Genomic DNA, 18,235 nt, shown 5'->3' on the forward strand with positions numbered 1-18,235 from the left:
TACTTTTTTTGCAGTTATTACAGTTTAAAGCATTCAAGGTTTTTTATAATAAAATGTGTCTTTAATATAAAGGTTTGATTAATTGTCAACTAACGTTACATATCCTTGTTATGAAAATCTATCATATTAATGCTAAAGGGACATTCTACCAAAAACATTTATTTTCATTTCAGGTCTGACCCCAGGGGCGTAGCAACCGGGGGAACAGGGATATGTTTCCGTCTCTTTTAGAGACAGACCATTTAGAAACAGGTGATTAATAATAAAATGAACGGAAAATTTTGAATCTCATTCAGCTGTCCCCCTCACTTTTTAAAATGTCTGCTACGCCCCTGGGTCTGAGCTATAAGCTTGTCCTCCTTAAAAAAACCGTACAAAGACAAGCATAAAATCATACTATTCAACGATAGAACGCATCCTTGATCACTGTCAGCTCCATCAAATCATGTCACTTCCTTTGAGTCTTAGCCTTAATGTGTATTGCACACATTTTATGTTACATTTTATGCAAATGTGACAGGACAGACAGAAACATGGGGACAATTGTAAATTTGTATCTATTATATATTTGTAGTATTTATTTGTAGAATTTATTTATGATTTCATGTTTTTAATCAATTGGCGTAAATGATAACAACTTAAACTTTGCTATTTCTGATTTTTCTTACTTCTAAAACAGTTTTTAGCATAGCAACTACTAAGCTGTAGGTTCTTTTGGGCTGAGGACAAGGACAATGATAGGGTCTGACTTTGTTTATTTGTAAAGTGTTTTTAATAAAGAAAAAAACTGAAAACCAAATGAATGACATACAGAACAACTCACAGAAATCAACCCCTAGTTCATTTCAGATATTTTTGGGATGAAATACTTCTTATTCAGTATTGATGGTTCTATTTCAGAGACGATTTCTGGTACAATGTCCTTATGACGTGACAAACATTTACATTCAAATAAGAACATCTTCAGAAATACATCACTAATGCAATTTTAAAGGATGTTTAAACTATGCAAGTAAGAAGGAGTGACATTAAACCAGCATTTCAAACACATTCTTAACTTATTTATTAATAAATATGCATTGCGCCTCATTGTTAAAAACTGCAGACTTGCGGAGGAACATTGTTGTCGGACTACTTTTCTCTGTTTATGAATATGATGCATCACACAGGCTACTCCGCGGCAGGTATCGGCCAATCGGCCCAGCTGCAGATTTACAATAGTGCCAAGGTAAACTCTTTTTGTGCTCACACTAATGATTCGCGATAAGACAAGGGTAAGTGTAGCTAAATTCGCTCATTTAGAACAACCACAACATCAAAAAAAGGCTAACGTTACGACCTATTCACTATGCTACGTGATTGTAAAACACAAAAAAGTGTAAAAAAAAAAAAAAAAAGTGTCGAAACCGAAAATACGTTACCTGAAGAGTTGCTGTACGGTACCGCTGATAAATACAGATTAGCATGCTGTACCCAAAACAACCACAACGTGTCACAGTAACACAAATGATAAAGAGAATACAGTCATTTAATTAGTTATAATTTAAGTCTAACTTGTAATTTTCATATTTATGTTAGCCCAACGTTACTGTTGGAAAATCCAAGGAGTTTTCTTTTCAAAACTCGACGACATCGAGGCATTTCACGGAGATGTTGAGCCTATTTTGGATATCTACGAAAGGTAGGCCTAATAATAATTGATATTCTACAGTTTCCCTACAATATTTGTTGTTTTTCATGTATTTCATTTACAAAATGTGATAAAAGCAAAAGTTATGATATACACTGAGGCCCTAGAACTTTGTAACGTTGTTATTCAGTATAAAGACGTGTAAAGTGATAAATCCAAAGGAATATTGCAAAACGAAAAAAAACTAAATTTTTAAACAAGTAATCACCTGAATGTTAGTTCTTTATACCTTTACAATATATTTTTCAATATATATGTTCAACAAAATGCAATCCAACATTACAACCCAATTTAAATAAACCCACAAAGTAGTTTATTCTTATTCCTAATAGGCAGCAGCAGCCCTACTGTCAATTCTGCCTGAAGAGCTTCTGTAAATATGATTATGAGAGCTAAATACTAATTCTATAGAGACAACTCTTACAACATACTGCAACAGAAACTGACATTTTCAAGAGGCAAAAGTAACCAAATGACATACTCAGTATTTGACAAACAGTGTTGTGTAAACAAAAACACAATTGAAAGCACATCTCTAATATTTCTGTGACTATGCATGTGTATATTCACTGAAATGACAGGAAGGGAAATGACAGAGAACGCCCCATGAGTAATGAGGCCCATTTATGTGTGGGTTTTTCTATTACAACAAAAGTTGCCTTATCAGTCATCTGCAGATGGAGGCTTTGGGTTTCAGGTCCTTAATATCTCAAAAGGCTTAACATCCCATGCATTTCTTCTGAAAAGAATTACTCAATGTTTACTCAGACTAGATAAAATAATACCAACATTTTTCACTATATCTACCTTTGTGTTCAACAGAAGAAACAAACAGGTTCGGAACAAGTGTAGAATGAGTAAATGATGACAGAATGTTAATTTTTGATGAACTTTTCCTTTAATGTAAAACAAGTGATTGGACGGTGTAATGAGTAACAACCCTGCAGTCTATCAATATCTAGCTATAAATTCAATATACATTTGGAACAGTTCTTATGTTTTTACTCAGATGTTAAAGTTCATGATGTTTTACATGCATTATTTACAGATTATTCACGCCATAACACATAGATATTGTAAACAATATTTGCAACAACATTTCAAGCTATTCAGGTTATACAGACAGAAACTTTATATGTGTTAAACACTTCTTCTGTCTATTCTGCAGTTCTATCCACTAAGGCTCATACTAATATGAACCACATATTTTTTGTAATATTGTACTATTTCTTTTTAAAAAATCGTTGCCAGTATTGGTGCCATTACAGTGCGTTGACATACAGCACTAAGATGCTCGACCTGAGTTTGATTCCCGGATCGAGGTCCTTGACCAATCCTTCCCCTCTCTTTGCTCCACACACACACACACACTCCAGTACCCATTATACTGTCCTAAACATTAAAAGGTAGGGGAAAAAAACTAAAAAATACTTGTATATAAAAAACTTTGCAAGTAAAAATAATGTTTTTGTAGTGCCTTAATGGGCAGTTAATTTTTGAAACTTAGCTTTTGTCTTATACAAGTCCCCGCAATAATTTGAATAATAAAGTTCCATTTTTGTTATAGAATATGGTGTCCTATGAGAAGAAAAGGGAATAAAGAGAGATCAACACTTGATGATTTTTAATATTTAGTACATAGTGAATTTAATTTCTAAAAACAAACAAAAAAAAAATTACTGAATGAACACTTTTAGCATATACAGTTGAAGTCAGAATTATCAGTCCTCCTGAATTATTAGAATCCCTGTTTATTTTTCTTTACCAATTTCTGTTTAAAAGAGGGAAGATTTTTTTAACAGTTCTAATAAATAAATCTAATAAATCATTTCTAGAAAACTGATTTGTTTTATCTTTGCCATGATGACAGTAAATAATATTTGACTAGATATTTTTCAAGACATGCTGTGAAAATTTCCTTGCCCTGAGGCTAATAATTCTGACTTCAACTCGTATACATACATACTATACTTCAAATTCTTGACAGTCACAGAAATCACTGGGTTAATACTCACAATAAGGAAGCAAGCGCCCAGAAGTACAGCCTTTATTTTAACATCCAAATCCAGTGGGAACTCAATACGAAAATTGCTGTTATCAGCAAAGAATGTTGAAATGAAACTACTTTGCTCCTTTATGATTCGACCAATCGTCTGCCCATACAACAGGCTTTTTACCTAAAGGAAGACATTTAGTATTGCAAAGCACACAGTGTAACCTTAAATGTTATGTTGATAATTACTCACCCTCATGTCATTCCAATCTCCTGAGACCATTATTTATCTTTAGAATACAAATTAAAATATATTTTAGATAAAATCTGAGAACTCCTTCATCCTCCATAGACAACTATATTCCCAATGGTATGAAGTTACAAGATCTTGGTCCATATTGTCATGATAGCATCACACAGTTGCCGCAGATTTGTTGGCTGCACATTCGTGATGAGAATCTTGCCGTTCCACCACATCCCAATGGTGCTCTGTTGGATTGAGATCTGGTGTCTGTGGAGGCCATTTGAGTACACTGAACTTGTTGTCATTTTCAAGAAACAAGCTCGAGATAGTTTACGCTTTATGACATGGTGTGTTATCCTGATTAGCAACAATACTCAGGTAGGCTGTGGCACTGACATGATGCTCAATTGGTACTGATGGGCCCAAAGTGTGCCAAGAAAAACCACCACCAAAGTGTGCCAAAACATTACCACCACCAGCCTGAACCATTGATTCAAGGCAGGATGGATCCATGCTTTCATGTTGTTGATGCCAAATTCTGATCCTACCATCTGAATGTCACACCAGAAATGGAGACTCATCAGACCAGGCAACGTTTTTCCAATCTTCTATTGTGCAGATTTGGTGATTCTGTGTGAATTGTAGCCTCAGTTTCCTGTTCTTAGCTGATGGAAGTGGCTCCAGGTGTGGTCTTCTGCTGCTGTAGCCCATCTGCCTCAAGGTTCGATGTGTTGTGCAGTGATGCTCTTCTGCATACCTCAGTTTTAATGAGTGGTTATTTGAGTTACTGTTGCCTTTCTATCAGCTCAAACCAGTCTGGTCTTTCTCCTCTGACCTTTGGCATCAACAAGGCATTTGCACCCACAGAACTGCCACTCACTGGATATTCTCTCTTTTTTACCTCATTCACTGTAAACTGCTCGTAAATTTGCATCAATGAGCAGTTGGACAGGTTTACCTAATAAAGTGTATAATGCACATATATAATTCTGAATGACTCTGAGGCTCTGCACACAAAAGTATTCTCATAGGTTTATATTATTCACTTTGAACCACTAAAACACAGAATGTTTGAGGGTGTTTTTGGTCCCATTCAGCACTTTAAACGAGTCATAACCATTGCTGTGTATAGAGGATGATGGAGCTCTTGTGTTTCTAAGATAAACAAAGGTCTCGGGTTTATAGTCTGAGAACATAATTTTCCTTTTTGATTGAACTAAAACTTTATTACCAATATTATCTTGTCTGAAATGAAAGTTACCTCAAAGATTACTTCACTACAGCAATCAAAGGGAAGGAAGGGCCCATGGATTGCCAGCTGTACCTCATTATTGGGGCCTATGACAGAGAATTTTGGGTTCAAAAAGGACCAGTCTTGTTTTACATAGCCTATAGTTATTCCCGGGGGAGCCTGTATTGCAATCTGAGGAAGGAAATGAAAAAAAAAAATGGGAAAAATGTGTGCAACAGGTAGACAGACAACATATTGGCTATTTTAGACACCATGGGGTGTCAAGTTCATGAGCACTGGGAGGAAATCCTAAGTTTCTCAATTTCTCAGTAACAATGCAAAACCACTCTAACTGATTGAAGTGCACATGTAAAATAACAGCACATTCTTTGGTTTGTGCAAAAAATCGGATTCTATATAATACATATTAAACTCAAAAGGACATAGCAGTATGCTCATAAGAACCTTTTAATCACACGGTTAAAAATAGAACGACATGCTAATTTAGTTGAACATTGTCCCATAAAAAGAATTAGCTCATATCACTGCACAGCTGCTTCTCTGTTATTTTTGGCAACAAACATGCACTCATAACCCAACAACTAAACCCTTGCATACCTTTCTTTATAGCAGGATTACTTTCAATTTAAAAACTAAAACTAAAATTGCTATCCTTCTGACTGTAAAAGAAGAAAGGCAGTAAGTAGAATAAACAAATATTAACCATCCTTATATCACAGATGTCAGTTTTAACTTTCTCAGGTCTGTGTATTACAATTGTGACTTACATTACATCGCTATTCTAAGAAAAAAAAAATAAAATTATAAGCAAGATATAAATTCTGAAGGGGATCAGTGGTTAGCACTGTTGCCTCAAAGCAAGAGGGTCGTTGGTTCAAGTCTCGGCTGGGTCAGTTGGCATTTCTGTGTGGAGTTTGCATGTTCTCCCCTCCCATGTTGGCGTGGGTTTCCTCCGGGTGCTCCGGTTTCCCTCACAGTTCAAAGACATGTGCTATAGGTGAATTTATTAATCTAAATTGGCCGTAGTGTATGTATGTGTGTGAATGAGTGTGTATGGATGTTTCCCACTTGGTGGCAGCTGGAAGGGCATCCACTGTGAGCAATTGTGAGTCGCAATTCTGGAAAAAATAAGTGCTTGCAAGATGTTTGAATTGTATTAACCTCATTTTTTACCAATGAGTGGATGCGGCCATTGCAGCTTAAATGTGTTGAGACTTCTGGTCTCAACTTACATTAATTTTTACCCATACAAAAACAACTGATTATGCAAAGTGGTATTTTTTTATTACATTATTTCAACTTGTAGTCAATTAGTTTCATAGTAGTTTAATTTTTTACTGCCTTTTTCCTTTTCAAAACAAACCTGGAACTGCATGGATATTACATTTCTTTTCATAGTTAACATACTAACACATCCCTTCCCTGCAGTGCATTACAGTGCCTATATTATATATAATCACTATATTATGCTAAATTGAAGCTAAACATATTTATGCTAATTAGTTAAGCAGTTATTATAAGGAGCAATTTATTAAGCAATAGGTACAGACATTTTATTTAAATGCTAAATTAGTCTTGAATGTTAATGTTACCTCTTGTAGGTAGCATTGCATTGGTTTTTCCATCTGGATGACTTCTTGGCCCAAACTGTTTTCAATTCGCAATTTAAAATTGTGAATTGAACCTAAGACACTGCGTGCAAAGCAATCGCTCTCTTCTTTGACACGGTAAACCTCTTGCCCAATGCTGTTTTTGATCTCATACTGGTTGCTAGGCTGATAGCAGGTGAGTACTGCAGACAAATATGATCAAAGGTTGTTGATTTGATATATCTTAGTTTAAAATGACATACAGGTAAAGTTATAGATCAGAAATGATCAACGTGTTAAGAATGAAACCAGAAAACACAATCAAAGAACTAAAAAAAGAAGACTTACTTTTTATACACTGAATTTTTTGGCGAACAAGGACCTGGTCAACCTGAAACGCACAAAAATTACACATCATAAATATTACACTAATCCTAATAAGCGCATTAGAGAATAGAGAGATGCTCACCTGAGTGAGATACTCAAGGCCAGGTGGTATTCCATAAGTTAAAATCACTGGTGGAACTGCAGGTGCTGGGCGCATTTATGAAGAAGAAGGCAAAAACATCATTGTGTTTACAGCAATTGCTCTAAGTACCTCTAAACTATTCAACACAGTACTTAAAGGTGAAGTATGAATGATTTTCAATGTTACTTACTTATGGGGTCATTTATATTGAAGTTGATATTTAGCCGCACTATATTGGTGTTTCGTAACATCTAGCTCTTTATGAGGTGGGTTGTCAGCCAAATGCTCAACCCCCAACCTGGAGGTCCAGGACATACACGCATACACTACGGACAATTTAGCTTACCCAATTCACCTACAGCACATGTTTTTGGACTGTGGGGTAAACCGGAGCATCCGGAGGAAACCCACAGAAACATGCAAACTTCACACAGAAATGCCAACTGACTCAGGTGAGGCTCGAACCAGCAAGCTTCTTGCTGTGAGGCAACTGCGCCATCGTGTTGCCTCTTTTTTCAATGTTACAATATAAAAATAAACTCGACTAAGTTTGTTTTAATCATTGACTACTATTAAACACAAAGCCTCCTGGCACCAATCAAAACATTAATCTGTCAATCACTTTTTAGTTTAACCTATAGAGTGAGATTGGGGTATGGCTACTTCTACAGTTAGTCTGAGCCAGATTGTTTTACGTGTCTCAAACCATGTCTGACATGTTACTAAAAAAAAAAAAACTTAAAAAACTTGCCAAAAATGCAGAAAAAGACAATGCGGTAAAAGATAGATAAAGTTGGCAGTTTTCATAAGGCATTTTTTATTTTGTTAACTTCTTTTTGTTAACTTCTTTCTGAAACTGATTCTTTGAAAAGCATATGGATTTTGTACATTCCCCAATCCCAGCTTGCCTAGGTACATGGTGTTTGCATTAAAAATCATATAGATTTTAACAATTTTTCAAACTGCATTGTAAGATGTTAATCAGCTAACATAGTGTGCACTGTGATTGGGTAATTTATTCACATCACACAGACAAACACCAGCAAACAAGTTGACCATTTTATTTAGATTGGTGTGAATGTAAAAATACTATTGCCCCAACAATTGCCACACACAAAAATTAAATAGTTTTATTCAATTATCCTTCTCAAGATTAAAAAGACATAATAATAATAATAATAATAATAATTTTTTTATATAGCGCCTTTCCAGAGCTCAAGGACACTTTACAAAGAATGAGAAAAAAAGATAAACAAACATACAGGAAGTCAAATATAACAAACTGGAATTACACAAGCAAGACCTAGGAGACAAGTGAGCAGAGCACAGGTGGATCAGATAAAGTGGTCAGTGTGGCAGATCAGAAGTGAAGCATTTTTAAAAATAAGAGTCTTAAGTAAGGATTTAAATTCAGAGATTTATTAGCAGAGCGGAGTGAACGTGGTAGAGAGTTCCAGGGTTTGGGTGCAATAACACTAAATGATCTGCCCCCCATTGAACAGAGGCGGTACCGAGGGACAGCTAGAAGGCCAGAGTCAGCGGAACGTAATGAACGAGTTGGGGTGTAGGGGACAAGCATGTTGCAGAGATAGGAGGGCGCTAGGCTATTTAGGGATCTAAAGGCAAGGAGGAGAATTTTGAATTTGCGGTATGCAACTAGGAGCCAATGGAGGTCGTACAAGATTGAGGTTATATGAGCAGAATGTTTAGTATGAGTGAGTATTCTAGCCGCAGAGTTTTGAATACACTGTAATCTGGAGATGAGGTTGGCTGGCAGACCAATGAAAAGGGCATTAATAAATAAATAAAAAGACATTTACCTGAAGCCTATTTGGTCCCTGATCAGATTACGTCTGAGTTGCCATTTGTTGGAAAATCATATCAAACTATCCAGACATTCCATAATCCAACAAACACTGATTGAATTTATTTAGTTCAGTGTAAACAAACTCAGTGTAAATGGTTCAATGCATGGGGATTATTTGATTGATTGTAAATTATTAAAGGACAGTCAGAACTTTTGTTGATCATTTCATGTGAAGGACGTTGTTTGTTACAGTATAAGTTGCCCTTGAGTATACTGAGGAATTAGCATCCACACTGCTGGTCTCACAAACACCACTTCTGGCGTCAACCTAGTTCTCCCTGGGGGACTCCCATAGGTATTGACCAAGTCTGTCTTGGGCTCCAATGTGACAGCTATGATACCACAAATACCACTAATAGCATTTAAACTACATACTTCACCTTTAAATTGCATCAAAAGTCAGGATATAGTTAATTGTGTGATTTATGAAAGAACAATTTTTGTTAAATCTGAGTTTTTAACATTATTCATCACTTTTAGATTTAATGTTAATTTTGTGAAGCCAAATGTTGTTCAACTTTACCTGGATATGCTTGAACTTGCGCTGGATTATTTGGATCACACTGGTTTGTGATTAGTTGAGCTGGTGGTGGCTGATTTTGTTGCTGGAGTTCTGCATCTGAAGAAGTCGATGGAGGACTTTTTCCCTGAGGCAAGGGATTTGGAAGAGTGTTTTGGACTGGATAGCCTAGTTTAAAAAAAGTTGTGTTTGTTTGTGAAATTATTTAATACGATGCGCTTGTGTTCTGATTACTAAATTAACAGACAACAGAACAAACAAAATGATTGGAAAATATCTAATTTCACTGTATATGCAAAGCAGGGCCTTTATTTTAGTGGGATATATTCTGTGGCATAGGTTCAGTAGGATGCTGGAAACTTGACTAAGATGTACATAAGGATGTTCTATTGAATCAATATCTTGTGAGAGGCAATTTGAGTACAAATGCCCTATTTCAGAACACATTGTTATATTCAAGAAACTAGTTTGAGATGATCCGAGTTTGTGTCATGGGACATTAAGTAACCATCCCACTTGATGATTAAATTGATTTCATGAAGGGATTGACATGGTCAACAAGAATACTCATTTAATAATGTCACTGAATATATAATATGGGCCACAAAGTGTGATAAGAAAATAAACTCCACATCTACAGCCTAAAAGCTAGATTTCAATCCATGTTTTCAAATTCTCACCCCTAACCATCTCAATGTTGCAGAGGAAATTGAGAATCATCAGACCAGACAAACTTTCTCCAGTATGCTTTGCTAGTGCGTATGAACTGTAGCCTTAACGTCTCCTTAGCTGAATAGAGTAGTACTGGTGTCTACTGCTGCTGTAGCTCATCTGCTTCAAGGTTTTTATTTTTGTCTTTTTTTTATTATGACAGGACAGTGACAAGGTTGAGGAGTGAGAGGGGCGATTTGACTAGAAAATGTCCATGAGCCAGGAAGCAATCTCAGGCCACCCTAAGCACAATGGCACTACATGTCACGTTCTACCCACAAGGCTATCGGCACCAATAATCTACTTCAAGGTTTGATGTGTTACGAATGCAAAGATGCTTTTTGCACTCCTCGCATGTTGTAATTTAAGTTGTAAATCTGTCAGTGCAAACTCATCAACCTAATTCTCCAACTTTTGACATAAACAAGCCAATTATTCCTACAGAATTGCAGCACACTTAATATTGTTCACACCATTTGTTGTTAGCCTTAGAGATCGTTGTACATGAAGGTCCCAGTAGATCAGTTTTTTCTGAAATACTCCAATCAGACCATCTAACCACATCCGAAATCTCCTAAATCAGTGGTTCCCAACCTGGGGTCTGCGCCCCCCTAAGGGGGGGCGCCAGAGTTCACAGGGGGGGCGCGGGAGAGGATAAGTATTGAGGTAGAAAAAGGCATAAAAATGCTCCACTATTATAAAGGGCTTTGCAATTAATCGAAAATCAGATTTATATTTCGGTTTCAAACGATTATAAAAAAGCATTAATTGAGATAAATTATTATTGCATCATATTTTGCCTCGTTCCAGTTGTACACGTGTTGCTCTTAAAAGTGCAAAAGAGCTTATGTGTGTGTGCAGCACGATCACGCAGTCAGAAGCATGCGGCCGGTCGGCATTCACTCTCATTCGCACACTGAGACGAGCAGAGGAGCGCAGACATCTAAAGTCATCTTAACGTGAACGCTTTAATGGTCAAATAGGTGTCAAAACGCGGTGTTTAGTAATTATTTACATTAACCCTCATTTGTGTAATAAACAAAAGAGTTGAGGATCAAAAGACGTGAAAGAGAAACCATTAAAGAGACAGCGAGAAATATTCCTGCTGCCGCCTGTTTTTATCATTATTAGACCAACATAACGAGAAAACCCTCGCTGCTCTTGACTGAAGGACTGCTGTAGCTAAAGTGTTTTTCTTACAGTGAAGATGCTTAAAGCACAGTTTGTTTCATATTTTTATTCTATTGTATTTATTTCTCTTTCCTTTGCAGGGTGGAAAATAACTGTATGTATACAGTTGAAGTCAGAATTATTAGCCCTCTTGAATATAAGCAAACCTTTTCCTGCCCAATTTCTGTTTCAGAAAAGGAATATTTTATTAACTTATTTCTGAACATAATAGTTTTGATATCTCATTTCTAATTACTGATTTCTTTTTGTCTTTGCTATAATGACAGCACATAATATTTTACTAGATATTTTTCAAAATACAAGCATTCAGATTAAAGTGCAGTTCAAAAGCTTAATTAGAGTAATAAGGCAAGTCATTATAACGGTAGTCTATTCTGCAGACAATCAAAAATATATATTGCTTAAGGGGGCTAATAATATTGACCTTAAATTGGTTTCAAAATATTTAAACCTTTCTTTATTCTAGCTAAAATAAAACAAATAGAAGAAAAAATATTATAGGAAATACTGTTAAAATTCCTTGCTCTGTTAAACATAATTTGGGAAATATTTATAAAAAAAAAAAATCTCAGGAGTGCTAATAATTTTGACTTTAACTGGCAATGGTTTTGAATAATTGTGATTACAATTATGACCAAAATTATCGTGATTATGATTTTTCCCAAAATCGAGCAGCCCTACTATTATATATGTATTTTTAAGTACCAAAAAAATAAATAAAAATCTAAACGCATGCTTAAAATTCCAACATAATAGTGAAAATAATTAAAATAAATAACTTTAAATAATTATTTAAATTTTGCTCACTCGCGCAATCTGCTTGTCAACGTGTCGTAAAGGCAAAATCAAAACAAAAATGGCAGACAAACGTAAATGCAGTGATTCTTCAGAGGCGAAGAAAAAGATTAGACAGTATGACAAAGCCTACCTAAATTTTGTTTTTTTTTGAAGGCCAAGACAAGTTAAAACTGATTAATTAATATTTTCTATACATATTACTATATATTAATATTACACAAACACACACACATACACACAATATATATATACACAGTACATATGTGTGCGCGTGCGTGTGTATTTATATGGTGGGGGGGCTCCAATGTTTGTATATGTTCATGGGGGGGGCCCCAAAGAAAAAGGTTGGGAACCACTGTCCTAAATTACCATTTCTCTCCATTCTAATGCTCAGAAGAACTTTTGTAGATCTTCTTGACCACTTAATGCCCTTAATGGATCGAGTTGCTATGATGAAGATGAATAGATGAGTAAACATTCCTTCAGTGTTTACCTGGATATGGCTGAACCTGCTGAGTTGCTAGATTACCTGCACCTTCCTGAATTAGGACTAGTTGAACTGGTGGCTGATTATTTGACTGGAGGCCTGCAGGTAGAGTAGCCCCTCCAGGTACTCCTCCAACAGGATAGTTGCGCTGAACTACTGTGTAGCCTAGTTTCAAACAAAAGTTTAAAACAAGTATAAATGGCTTAACTTGGTAAAGTTCTCAATCCCTTTGTGAAGACTGATTCAAGGGATTCTGACCTGGAAGGGTTTGAGTCTGTGGCTGAGGCCCTGCAGGTAGAGGAGTTGGTGCAAGACTTGCTGGCTGAGACGTGACAGTTTGAAAGTTGTTTTGTACTGGATTGCCTTATTTCAGGTAAAAATGAATAAAGAACATGAAACTCTTTGAGCATGAAAAGGATAGTTCTTCTAAAAATGAAATTTACTCACTATTTACTGACCCTCAAGTGTTTCCAAACCTCTATTCATGAGTTCACACTCACAGATATTTGACTGAATAGAATATGTGTATTTGGCGTGCTGACTGGGGAGAGGGCTCTAAGCTTTGTGAGTCATCCTAACTCGTGTTATTCACCTTATCAGTATAGAAAAAGATAGGGTCTGAGCGCAGTGTCTAACCTGGCACCAGAACGCTCCCCCCTCAGATTTAAGTAGGTATCGGGTTTAATGGTGTGGAGTTGGGGTGGTGGAGGGATGCTGAAGTCAAGAGAAAATAGAGGTATGACGTGTTTGACTATTTATAGGGGTTTGGTCTTGAGCTAATAATTGAAAGATTGTCAATGATGAATTAGCCTCATCAAAAACTGATTGTGCTGCTACCGAAATTTGTTTATAAAACATCACTAAGTTTCACAAATACACAAAAGAAGATTTTGAAGAAAGCTGAAAACTAGAGGTGAAATGAAACCATTACCTTCCACAGTGGGAAAAACAATTACTATATAAATCAGTGGTTACAGGTCTCCAACAGACTTCAAAATGCATTGTAAAGAAATAAAGGAGCTCTTAACAGGTTTATAACAATTGATGGATGAGTAAATGATGAGAGAATTTTTTAGTTTTGGGTGAATTATAGCTATAATTGGCGAATTGTAGTATATTATTTTTGCGTGTGTGTTCTGGGTCATTGATTTATGAAATTAGTTTACCTCCAGATGACTGAATGGGGTATGGCACTACTACATTGACTGGACTAGTCTGATTCAAGACTGACTGAACTTGAGGTGTTTGATCCTTAGTCTGGAGTCCTGCAGATGGGGGATCTGGTGTAGGCTCTTAAGGAGAATAAAAACAATCTGGTTAGTTTGGTAATCTGACATTTCTCTTGATTGAGCCACTATTTAAAATGAAAGAATCAGTCAATGCTTTAACTGTGTGCAAAATATTTTCATTAGCTTAATTATCATGAAAGCTTAATTTCCTCATGACTTGTGGAAATCAAAATATTGCATAGCACTGCATATACTCTACATAAATACTGCACAACACGTTTTTCGTCTCTTTGTATATCAAATACTTTGAATATACTCTTACCATCATAGATCTGATCCTCAATAAATTCATAAATTGGTTCAGATTGTATTTCCATTGGAGGTGGTTGTTTATCTGGAGCAGGATCTTCAGATTGAGACAAAAGATTTGGAAGGTTATTTTGAGGTGGACAACCTACTTTTAAGACATGATTAAATAAAGAGAGAAAAACTGTATGTAAGATGTTTTTTTTAGTTTGAGCTACTGTTTTGACGTGATGCTTCTGCTGGATTACTTGAATCGGATTGAACTGGAGGTTGTTGGTTGTCTGGCTCAAGTTCTGTGGCTGGAGGAGCCGATGCTGGTTCTTCTGGCTGAGACATGGGATTTTCTTGCTGGTTTTCAGCCTAATCTGAAACAGTATTTGATAAAAAAAAAGCCTATTCTGGGATTAATCATTTTATGTTCTTTATCACCGAGTGTCATTTTCTGGGTTTTAGATCACAGTTTTTACACAGATTAAATCGGCAGGAGTTTGCGAGGGGTTTGAGAGTATTTTGGTCTGTTCATTAAACAGAGCTGTCTCATGGCCTACTTTTTCTCTTAACGTAGAAACTGCTGTTCACTGCTGTTTACTGAAGCATTTATATGCGAAGGCTTAAGCATGAGATGATGAAAGATTAAACAAGCTTTTACAATGTTGTAACTTTTCCATAGAATGTGGTAAAACATGTTATGCAGTCCTTTTCTTTCTCTTTTGTGATCTATTTTTACACTGAAAGATTGTCTGCTTTGACAGATTACTACAAGATCACTACAAGAACGATGCATATTGTCTGCTAATTTAAATATAAAAACTGGCACAATAAAACTATGACTAAAAACTGAATAAATCACTGTCAGTAACAGTATTTATCATTTAATCAAATTAAACTGATTCTGACTGCTGGTGACAGGTTTTTTTTTTAAGAAAAGCAGCACAATCACAACATCCACTGAGTTAAATATTATGCAAACACAACACTGTAAAAATTATTTGATCGGTAAGCCATGAAAATATCTTTGATAATTTAACTTAAATTATATTCATAATTTTTAGATTTTCATTCATTCATTCTTTTGTCAGCTTAGTCCCTTTATTAATCCGGGGTCGCCACAGCGGAATGAACCGCCAACTTATCCAGCAATTTTTTTACGCAGCGGATGCCCTTCCAGCCGCAACCCATCTCTGGGAAACATCCACACACACACAATTATACACTACAGACAATTTAGCTTACCCAATTCACCTGTACCACATGTCTTTGGGCTTTGAGGAAACCGGAGCACCCGGAGGAAACCCACGCAAAGGCAGGGAGAACATGCAAACTCCACACAGAAACACCAACTGAGCCGAGGTTCGAACCAGCGACCCAGCAACCTTCTTGCTGTGAGGCGACAGCACTACCTAATGCGCCACTGCCTCGCCCCATTTTTAGATTTTACTTCTCATAATATATTTAGCATGCTTTAAGCCTGTTTTATGAAATCCAAGTTTAAATGATTTGAAATTTTAATTTGACTCCTAAAAATGAAGGCAGCAAATAATTTTAGTACTTTATTTTACACTTACCTATTAAAACTCTGAAGGTTTTTCCTCTTGAGATGCTCCACAAATATGCCCTTTTTAGAGGAGTTCCTTTGTGTTGGAAAAAATTGTAGGAAGCAGGAAAATAATACTAAGCTTGCATTGAAGTAATGCTGGCACCTGTGATTGTGCTGTTATCTTTAACATCTATTTATGGTTTCAGTTCTTAGCGTTTCCCCTCCCCTTTTCTGTCTCATTCAAATCAACAACCAAAGAGAAGAGAAGTTTTTTTTTTTTTTTACATTACCCTGACCCATCCTACTAGTCTTATCTTAGGAGATAAAATATGATCCAGACCCAAAAATCTGCAACATTCACACCTACAAAATGCAACACTACATTAATAGCATCTACTGTAAAGTATGACACGGTGTAATCGCTGCTGTAAAATGTAATCTAAGCTGATGGTCAAATCTGATTTGCAGACTCAGATTTCTGTTAAAGATGAAGCTGTGAAAAAGTGGCTGTAATGTGGGTAAACAGGTTGTACAACAGCGAGTGGATCTTGTTGAGGTAATGATGTCAGCTATTGTTAAGTTTCGGAGCATAATTAATGTCCAATATGTGAAACTTGTAACAAAACTGAATGAAAAATGTCAGGGCTGTTGAACCGTCTGCCCTGTGAATGCCAGTCTTTGTGTTTGTGTATTGACGCAAACCATAAGGAATGTGCATTTTTGTGCAACACTTGTAAGAGTGGCAAAACTATTGTTTATTATTGAAATTACTGTGAGTGCAAGCTGTTTTAGTTTTGGTTTGCAGTCTTTCATATCAGTTTATACATTAGGAGTTCTACACCAATATGTGCAAATATAAAAATGATTCTGTGATGCACTAAATATTACAGTAAACCAAATTGTATTAAAGGGAACCTATTTTATGCTTTTTTGTTAGATTTTAGATAAGTCTTTTGTCTCCAGAATGTGTCTGTAAAGTTTCAGCTCAAAACACCCATCAGATCATTTATTATAGCGTTCAGAATAGTAGAATTATTTGCTCTCAGCTTCTTGTAGCTTTTTTTTGTTGCCTGAGCCTTTAACACTAGTTCTCCCTGCTCACCATTCCCACATGCCTGTCAGAATGTACCTCAATCTCCGCCTCTGCTGCGTCAGATAAGCAACAGAGTCACAGACATTAAGCAAGCAGATCTCACATAACGTTTGTCAGAAATACTACAGTAAGAACTTTCCCAATGATTATTTGATGTATTTGTTGTGGAGTTAATTCAAGCCTTTCTGCAACGATGACAAGCACACAATGTCATTACAAAGTTCACACACATAGCGTGCACTTTTACCTTTGCACTGTTTTTGCATGGCAACAGTGACATGATACACATGAATATACACTGCTCTATGGACTTCTATTATGTTAATGTACAAAATAAACCTGATTTGATTGTAATGGCATGTGGCTGTGGTGATAAAGAGTAAAATGCACTGTTTAAAAAAAGTTTTAAACTTGTAAAACTCATTCTTGATCGATTGATGATCACAGAGAGCTGAAAAGGTCTTTTAATCAGAGTTGCATTGTGCACGTCCTGCCTTGTTGATACAATTATACATGTTACTACGGATACATGTTAATACACGGCGGTCAATCAGTATGGTGGGCAGAGAAACCGCACTCCTACGTCACATTGTGGTGGGCCTCAAAATGGAAGGGATTTGGATCCTATTTTAATGTCAGGAATTGTAAAAAAAGGATACTTATTGTGTTTCTATTACTCCAGTATGACTGTGGACACGCTATACCTCCACACAGTTCGGCCTAAAAAGCTTACAAAAGATGATTTTCATCATAGGTGCCCTTTAAACAGACTTGTAGAAATAAAAATCATATTACTTGAAATTCTTTGTTATTTTGATGGAAATCAAAATAAAATGAAGTACATCGGGCTCAACTTTCTTATACTGGTGTTCCCATCTCCAGTTCTCTAGTTGTAATTTCCTTGTTTTGTCCTTGCCCTTGGCTGTTATAGTAACTTGCTGGTTTTGTGACAGCTGGAGTTTATTTTTTACTCAAAATAGCACAGTCATATTAAAAAAAATTATTGTTGGGGTGTCTGGTTACATATATTTTACATAATTTTTTGCTACATCTGTAATGCTATCAAATAGATTGTAACAAGACATCAATAGTTTGTTTATTTTAAGTTGAAGCTTTAAATTCAGCACTACACTAGGTTTGTTTGAACAAAATTTGAATATACTTTGGATTTTTGCAATTATAAATATTCTAATTCATACATGACCTTTACTATAAATCCAGAGTTGTCTTTTTGAGTGTAAATGCAGTAAAAATATAAA

General features: G+C 35.9%; 2 protein-coding genes across 33 annotated transcripts in view; one reads left to right on the forward strand and one right to left on the reverse strand.

Annotated features, from left to right (window-relative positions):
• The first annotated feature begins 939 nt into the window (after positions 1 to 939).
• LOC141375369 (uncharacterized) overlaps positions 940 to 18,235 on the forward strand; it is a 52,087-nt gene continuing 34,791 nt past the window's right edge. For 6 of the 29 annotated variants that reach the window (XM_087261139.1, XM_087261136.1, XM_087261143.1 and 3 more), the window contains exons 1-3: positions 1,007 to 1,228; positions 1,579 to 1,681; positions 10,499 to 10,645. The gene's annotated coding sequence lies outside the window, so the exon portion shown is untranslated. Of the gene's footprint in view, positions 1,275 to 1,318; positions 1,682 to 10,498; positions 10,646 to 18,235 lie in introns of those variants that run through there. The other 23 variants (XM_087261137.1, XM_087261125.1, XM_087261146.1 and 20 more) reach the window with 17 other exon arrangements.
• Positions 2,570 to 16,050, reverse strand: si:dkey-62k3.6. Of its 4 annotated transcripts, none has more exons than XM_087261116.1 (13): positions 15,912 to 16,050; positions 14,595 to 14,711; positions 14,363 to 14,446; positions 13,978 to 14,103; positions 13,070 to 13,174; positions 12,854 to 12,976; positions 9,628 to 9,792; positions 7,238 to 7,302; positions 7,117 to 7,159; positions 6,772 to 6,971; positions 5,189 to 5,350; positions 3,706 to 3,867; positions 2,570 to 3,268 (listed from the first exon to the last, which is right to left on the reverse strand). In XM_087261116.1, the coding sequence occupies exons 2-13, from the start codon at positions 14,680 to 14,682 to the stop codon at positions 3,206 to 3,208; spliced, it is 1,386 nt and encodes a 461-aa protein (XP_087117242.1). In that variant the 5' UTR covers positions 14,683 to 14,711; positions 15,912 to 16,050; the 3' UTR covers positions 2,570 to 3,205. The 4 variants fall into 4 exon arrangements, with proteins under 4 accessions (XP_087117242.1, XP_087117240.1, XP_087117243.1 ...); XM_087261114.1 differs by having other exon boundaries at positions 12,818 to 12,976; XM_087261117.1 differs by having other exon boundaries at positions 14,595 to 14,739.

Source organism: Danio rerio, chromosome 7 (genome assembly GCF_052040795.2).
Source record: "Danio rerio strain M-AB ecotype USA chromosome 7, GRCz13ab, whole genome shotgun sequence".
In the NCBI taxonomy this organism is placed as follows: domain Eukaryota; kingdom Metazoa; phylum Chordata; class Actinopteri; order Cypriniformes; family Danionidae; genus Danio; species Danio rerio.